Genomic DNA, 7,924 nt, shown 5'->3' with positions numbered 1-7,924 from the left:
CCAGGTGCTTCTGGCTTGTGGCTGCACCATCCATTGATCTGCTCTGAGATAGCATGAGAAATCCTTGGCCTGTCAAGTACCCAAACTCAGAACAGCATAAACCAATTCAACAGCTCATGCCAACACACAAAGTAATGGGCTACTATAACATGCTGCTTCCTTAAACAGTGCTAACTGTGCAAGCCCTTAGGTAGGCATATACCTTTAAGAAACATTTTCCTTTAACAGCTCTTTCTCTTTAACAGCATTACTTCTTGAGCACACCTGTCCCTTTAACACTGTTGTCTCTTAAGCGGGTTTATCCTTTTAAGGTGTCCCTGCATTTAACAGCATGATATATTAAACTGCTCTGTCCCTTTAACAATCTTATCCCATAAGCACGTCTCTCTCTGCAAAAAGTCAATTTCTAGAGCAGCTTCATGCTTTTCACAGCTCTGCTCCTTGAATAGGTTTATCCCTTCGGCAGGTCTATCCCCAGGAAAGTCATTTGCTCAGTAATGTTCCTTTAACAGGACCCCTCTCTCTATGGGCCTTGCTCCCTCTGTGGGAGCAAGTGTTAGATTAAGGTGTCAGCTCCACTTGGGGCACTGGAGATCTCAAGTGAGGTTTATAAAGGTGCTGGATCTCTCACCAGTCTAACTGGCTTGGACCAAGAAACCCCTCCTGGTCTGCACAAGACATGCATGGCCGTGTCTGCCCGAAGGAATATACCATTAACCCTCTGCACTGTGACATCATTCCTTGATTCCTTAATCATTCCTTTAGAAGAGGAGCATTATCAAGAACCCATTACTACTGTCTCCCCTATCTTCAGCTGTGTGGTCTTGGAACTGCTGGACACTGATGATAATTCGCACAGTTTGACTGAACTTTCTCTGCCTTTGTTTCCTTCAGTCCCCTCCCACCCCATCACACAGTCTTTTCACTGCAGACTCACTCCACCTCAGACCTTCTTTCCTGCCCTCTTCTCACTAGCTCTGTCCCCCTCCCTCTTCCCTTGTTTTTCTGTTGGCTAATCCCTCCCTAACTAAACTCCCACCCCCCAAAAAATCATGGCACTTGTATAGTGTCTGCCACCATCACACTGATCGCTCTGCTTGCATCTTATATTTAGAGATGGTCAGAAAAGCTTTGACAGAACCGTTTTCCATCAGAGGATGCAGTTCTGTCAAAATTGAAGCACTTCATGACATTCTGTCAATTTCACCAAAATTTCATTTAACAGAAAAGGAGGGGGGAAACGTTCTAACAATGTCAAAATGTTCTGTTTTGACATTTTCCAAATAAGATATTTTGATTTTTCCTTTCATTTTGATTTTTTTAAATTGTGGCTTATATATATATTATAATATAATATGGACTAAAAGAGGTCAAAGTCAACACAAAACATTGAGATGTACCTGAAACAAGATGGTGGGTTTTTAAAATTTATTTCATGGAGAATTTTGAAATTTTGGGGTTTCATTCCTAATCAGAACAAAATCAAATGACCCAATATCAAATTCCTCCATGAGATAAAATTTCTCTTCTCTGCCCAGCTCTAGTAGTTCCTGTATCTGCCTTGTTGGTTTAGAGTGTAAGCTCTTCAAAGCAAGTCTCTCTACTCCTCTGTGCTTGCTCAATACCTAGCACAATGGTGACCCAATCTTGGTTGTTTCTTAAGCACTACCATAATAATCATGACTGCTAATAATCTATAAGCTAGTGTTCAGCACAGGCCTTATCTGGGGTTCCTTTAGAAAGGTAAATTGATGAACAATCTAGTGTTAACTGGAAGGACATGTCCTAATCTCAGCCTCCAATAGAAAAGAGCATTCTCTGTTCCCTGATGTCAGCTGGCAGGGAGTGTTAAATCATTTATTTATAACTATTTTTCCAAAATGCTTCCTTGCTTGGAAGCAAAACTACAAATCCTGTTTGTTTTGTTGTTTTTTTAACCAAAGGATGCTGGTCTCTCTGCCTCCAGCTGGCATTCTGCAGCGCACATCAGTGCCAGGTTTTGGTGGGAACGCACTTGGCTTTTGCTTAGTGTTAACACACACGCGGGAAGTGAGCAATTTATCAGGCAGACATCTAAAATCTAAGAGTAACATGGTGGGGTGACCCATTATCACTTCACCATCACTAGCCACCTCTGTAAGAATAACCTCCCTAGAGTGAGAAAACAAGGGGTTGAAAGGCTTCATGCTAGATATGGGCATGAAACACACTCTGAAGGCTAAGGGTGAGACAGATGAGAACATCCATGTTGAATGATAGTTTCCAAAAATCACCTTAAGAAAACACTCACTCAGAGAAACATCAACCAAGGCCTCTCCCATCTCTTACCTTGCCTAAGGCTTGGGCCTGGCCCAAATGTGGATAGAAGAGTTCCAAGGAATAGCCAGGCTGTGGCCCTGATAACTCAGTAGGCAGCACACTTCCCTGCGTGTCAGTTTGGAATCAGTGTACCAGTTAGGGGTAGGGGAGGTGAGGGATCACCCTACTGCTGGCCGTGGCATTTTTCAGAAGCCGTGTAGGGGCTAATGAGAGCTGCTGGCAGTTTTCGGTTGGTTTAACCTAGATGTTTGCTTTATAAATAATTTAGCAAGAGTTATAATAAACAGACATCAAAGAACATTTCCAGGAAGCAGGACTGTCAGCAGCAAGAACACGCCTAGTGAGACATTGGACAAAGGGATCTGTGCTTCCCATGGTGGAGCGGCTGAAGGGGATGAATGCGCATATCCAGTTGGACCATGTTGCTTATCACTGCTGAGGTCATTGTGACATTGCAGGGCCCATGTTTAAGTTTGCATTCGATAGAATACCTTTTGTAAACACCTGATATTCTTTAGTTACCATTTTATTGCATTTGCTTTCATACAGTTTCTATTTCACTCACTTAGCTTGACTATGATCGCGACATGACTATTTTATGACATTCACTTTGTCTTGGCTAGTTAAGAAAATGACCTGGAAATACTTTCCAAAACACCCAAGTGACCCTTGGCAAAGGGCTGCCCCCTGGTGGCCATGAAAGAGGCTGTCAGCAGTTAGCCCTTGTGGTGTTAGTCGCGGAGTTTGGGGCAGAGATAATGTTAGCTCCAGGGGTGTTAAAATAGCAGTGCTTGGAATACTTAATGGTGTCAGTGCCCCGGGGGTTAGAGTAGCCTGTTTGCCATAGGGCTGGCTTTAGTGGTATATGGTAATTTAGAGAAAGGGTGTTTGTGACAGCAATGAGAAGAACAGGAGGACTTGTGGCAGCTTAGAGACTAACAAATTTATTAGAGCATAAGCTTTCGTGGACTACAGCCCACTTCTTCAGATGCATCCGAAGAAGTGGGCTGTAGTCCACGAAAGCTTATGCTCTAATAAATTTGTTAGTCTCTAAGGTGCCACAAGTCCTCCTGTTCTTCTTTTTGCGGATACAGACTAACACGGCTGCTACTCTGTGACAGCAATGGTGTGACAGTGGTGTCAGAGTAGAGGAGGTTGCAAAAGCTGTGGGGTTAGCCTCTACATCCTGGCAAATTCCAACACTGGAAGGCCCTCTGCAGCCTCCCTGGTGTATCCTAGTTATCGTCACCTTTTCATTGTTTGTCATTGATGTAAAGTGACACAGCTGCTGTACCCCACCCCAGCGTCACTTCCTGCAGCGGCAGGTAAGGCGAGCCTTTGCTGGGAGCTGAGTCAGCTCTCTGGTATGACAGGCATTAAGGAAATATCACATTCGTTCGGGGTCTGTGTGCTCCTCACTCGCCCCTGAGCGGAGGGGAGCACAAGCCTGTGGATGTCAGATTATCCCACATCTGCCTACTGTGGGGTTCTTGCACCTTTCTCTGGGGCTGGGAACAGTCAGAGACAGAATAGTGCAGCAGATGGAGCATGGGTTTGATCTAGTCTGACCACTCCTAGGCTCCTGTCCCAGTGGCTGTGAGAGGACAGCCAGGGCAATGCTGCCATCGAGTCAGTGGAGGGATAAGACGCTGTGGGAGCATGTCTGTGTAATAAGAGCTCATCCACATGAGTAACGGTTGCACAGTCTAGTCCTAAATTCCCTGTGCTTCCCTGCTCTGATCCTGCAGTCCCCAGGACTATTGCAGGAGGGCATGTACTCTTCTTAATAATCAATTAAGCCTTTGCCCACCAAGGGTGAAATTGATCCCTGAGGGCCAGCACCAGGCCAATGCACCATTTAAGTCCCACTGGTGCTAGTGCCCTGCATAGGTGTCTATTTCACCTGAAATGCACATGGGTGTACACAGAAAGGAGGCCACATGATGCTCGCAGGCAGCGAGCCGGGCTGCCAGCAGCCTCCTTGCAGAAGCCACATGACTGCATGGGGGCAGATGAAGGTGACACCAAAGAATCACTGGCTGGGGGCAGGAGAGTGTACCAGATGCAGCATGTAATTCCCGATGTCTGGGCAGTGTCCCCGTATGTCCAGACTAGTGGGAAAGGGGACGGGAGGAGGAAAGGACAGCTGGGATCCCAGCATATTGGCACAACTGTTGGGAAAGGTGTGGCTGACCCTGGCTGGTGGGAGGGGGTAAGAGCCTCTCTCAAAGGGAGCAGCCTGGGGATTCAGGTCTGGTTCTGACCTCGCTGGCCAAACTCCATTGGCTTCAATAGAGTCATTCCTGATTTACACTCGTCACAACTCCTTGTAGCCCCTGCCCCCAAGTCAGGATCTCCTCTCCCTCTCGTAAGGAGAGAGTCTTATTCTTTCATAGCCAAGGGCCAACATTGCCACTGCACTAGGGCTCCACCTTATCAGAGCAAAGATGCTTCCTGGGCCGGGCTCCAGTGGGACTGCACATCTTGGTGCCATGCTGCTGCTAACATTAAGGCCCTGTCCAGTTCCAGACACCTCCCTTGTCATGTTTCACCCTTAGATGGAGAGGTCTGTAAAAGCTTGTAGCTTGTGGCAGGAGAAAGGATGATTTTGGAGGAATGGGAGTGGGGAGGGGAAAAGTTAATGAAGAGGAGGAGGAGATGGAGGCAAGGAGATTGGAACAATAGGAAAAAAATAAAGCCACCCATCAGCCCACACATTCCCTTCCAGCTTATAACTTTCCAAGGATTTGGAAACCTCTCCTCAGCTTCTGGTGCTCCTCACCGAGGTCAATCACTGATTCACCCTGAGGACACTTATGTGTCTCTCTGTCTAATGGAAAGCACCATATGAAGTGTCCACTGGAGGCACGAATAACTAATGTTCTGCTTGTTTTCACTCCATTAGGAGAGGGTGGTAGAACTGCAGTGGAAGAGAATACTCTGACAGGGTGCTCAGTTCTGCCCAGAGAGAGGGAAGGAGGATGGAAGGCAGATGGTTGGGCAAAGCTGGAGAATTGGCAGCCCTGAAGATGTCTACATGACACTGCAGCCAGTTACATGACAGCTACGGCCTCACCCATTGCGTTCAAACATGAAAGCTGCATGTGGCAACTGACTATGGTAACACAGAGGTTGCCTTGCAGTGGAGGCTATGCAGCTCCCTCAACAGCTCACAAACCAGTCGCTGCTCTAAGAATAAAGCTACTGCAAAGAATAACACAGTAAGTCAGCCCAACTGGCAGAATGTCCACAGAGGTCATTGCATCCTTGAAGGCCCTATGCTTCCATGAGTCTCTAAGCAATAGTGATCCACAAACCAGGGCAGTCTATCACAGGGTGGGAGTGAGGTTGAAAAACACACCAGCCGGCCTCAGTAAAGCTTAGCATGGAATGAAAACAGCATGCAAGCAGCTTTCATTTCACAGGGAGTCGAGGGGGAGAGACATGGGCGGGGGGTGGGGGGGCGGGGATCAGGACATCAGACCCATGATGTTAGAGGCACACATTTTTTTCTAATCCTTTTTTATCATCACAGCAAAAAATAAACTAAAATAAACCAAAAGGAGTTAAATAAATATCACAGTTTTGTTTACATTAAAAATGTTCTAATATAATCAAAATAGGTCAAATTAATATTATTAATAATAATAAATCAAACAAAGAAGAAGAAGAAAGCCCCGGAGAATTCCTGCCTGGATGGCATTCACAGATGGAAGGTTTGTGTGGCTGGGTTATTGTTTGGGGATCATGCCCTTGATGGCCGATTCCGGTTTACATACGTGGCCCAGTAGACAAGGTTGAAAATGGCGAAGAGGACGGGAAAGACAATGCGCGACATCTTGTCCACCTTGCTGACGCTGTTGTAGGTCTTCTTGCTTTCCGGGGGCTTCTCCTCCACGCGGGGGCCTTTGGGAGGCATGGTGGCAGTGGCGGTGGCAGTGGCGGCAGCACTCTTGGAGATGGTGGGCAGGCCAGGATCCTTGGCGATGTTGAGGGCGTACGTCGTGCCCACAATGTTGTAGGTGTTGTTGGCTTTCTTGGCCAGTGCCACCGGCTCTTTTTTCTAGGGAAGGGGGAAAATCTGTATCAGACCATGTAAAAGTGTAAGGCGAACATTCCCCCTCTCAGCTGGCAGCTGTGTGGGTGGCAGCCGTACTATGACCCAAAGGAAAAGACGGTGGGGGGAGAAGACTAGTGTTCAGAAGCCTCATCATCCCTGCTCTACTTGGACTGCTGAAGATGGGGAAGATAGCGTTCTGGATTCTCCTCTTGCTTACACCAGTTGGAAACAGGAGTCACCCCCTAGAAGTACAGCACACAGTGCCTAGCACTATGGGGTCATGGGACTCCTACATGCTACGGCGATACAAATAACCACCCAAGGTCAGGTGCTCAGTACAGTGGTATCCCCTTAGCAATGTTCCAGTGGCACCACGGACAGATAGCCAACATGCTGGCTCTGCTCGAATCCCTCCCTCTTCCATGTATGTAAAACCAGCACCTGACGCTACGGGGAGGCACTTTTGTCTCCACCTCATCTGGGCTGAATCTTGCTCTGGCACATGTAAGGAGTCATACGGTAACCGTGGTGTATGTGGGAGGAGAATCAGACCCAATGAGCTCAGAGTCCTGGGAAAGAGCTCGAACAAACTATCTACCCCTGCTTCCTGGCTCATGTTGTGGTGAGGAGCATCACTGATATGGATTAGGGGTTGCCACGTGTTTGTATTTGTCCGGTGGGACAAAGTGAATTACCTTGAGATACCGGGCTATATCATCGTGACCTTTGTGTCTCCATGTCAGGATTCCTGTAACCATGCATGATGACACTGGATCGTGGTGCCATGATGCAACACCACGTGCTGCCTCCATGCCTCAAGGGGCAGGTCATCCACCTTTTGCACTGCTGTGCTGCACAATATGATGTCAGGAGGATCCAAATACGTCCAAGGGACCTTTTAAAGTGCCTCATGAGCTAGGCTGGCAGGATGAAGGACAGACCCTGGCAATCAGGCTGGCCCATGGATTTTGGGATGGTGGGCATGGCAGTCCCAGCACTGAGGGAAGTTTCCATCTCACCCTCCTGTCTAGGGAGTGCTGCACCTTCCCACACATATCCCCTCTTACCAATCATGAGGCTTATATGACAACCAAACTGCTAGCAGAGTGAGCTGATGGAAGGGAACTTTCTGCAGCACGTGAAGAAGCTAAATTGGCTGTGGGTTGGTCACGCTGCATGAAGTAGAGATGCAAAATGGACAACGTTGATGGCAGGTGGATGGCAGGCTCAGGTTTACCAATGGTGGAAATGGAGTGTGTGTGTGTGTGATGGGGGGGATTTGGGCTAGGAAAGGGGATAAAGAGGAGATTGGATGTCTCGAGGATGAGACCAGACCCAGCGAAGGAAATCTGGTACGTATTACACAAACTGACCTCATTCATGTAATGAAAAGCCCAGGGAGACTCCGACAGATCACCCATACATCCCACTCTACGCTCATTGCAGTTGCCACAGAGCAGATCCAGGTGCCAGAAGTGCAAGATGTGGCATCCTAGGGATTTATGCTCACAATGACACATAGGTGCAACGAGTGTTTGCAGCCTT

At 47.6% G+C, this 7,924-nt stretch overlaps 1 protein-coding gene across 1 annotated transcript in view; it reads right to left on the bottom strand.

Moving 5' to 3' along the window:
• Positions 1-3,335: 3,335 nt before the first annotated feature.
• Positions 3,336-7,924, bottom strand: part of GABRA3 (gamma-aminobutyric acid type A receptor subunit alpha3) — a 118,829-nt gene continuing 114,240 nt past the window's right edge. The window contains 2 exon segments of the mRNA XM_005285702.5: positions 3,336-6,088; positions 6,091-6,382. Of these exon segments, the coding sequence (XP_005285759.2) occupies positions 6,051-6,088; positions 6,091-6,382 (330 nt within the window). The 3' untranslated portion in view covers positions 3,336-6,050.

Source organism: Chrysemys picta, chromosome 9, assembly GCF_011386835.1.
Source record: "Chrysemys picta bellii isolate R12L10 chromosome 9, ASM1138683v2, whole genome shotgun sequence".
Taxonomy (NCBI): Eukaryota; Metazoa; Chordata; order Testudines; family Emydidae; genus Chrysemys; species Chrysemys picta.
The sequence above is the reverse complement of the archived record's forward strand: the minus strand, read 5'-3'. Positions and strand labels throughout refer to the sequence as shown.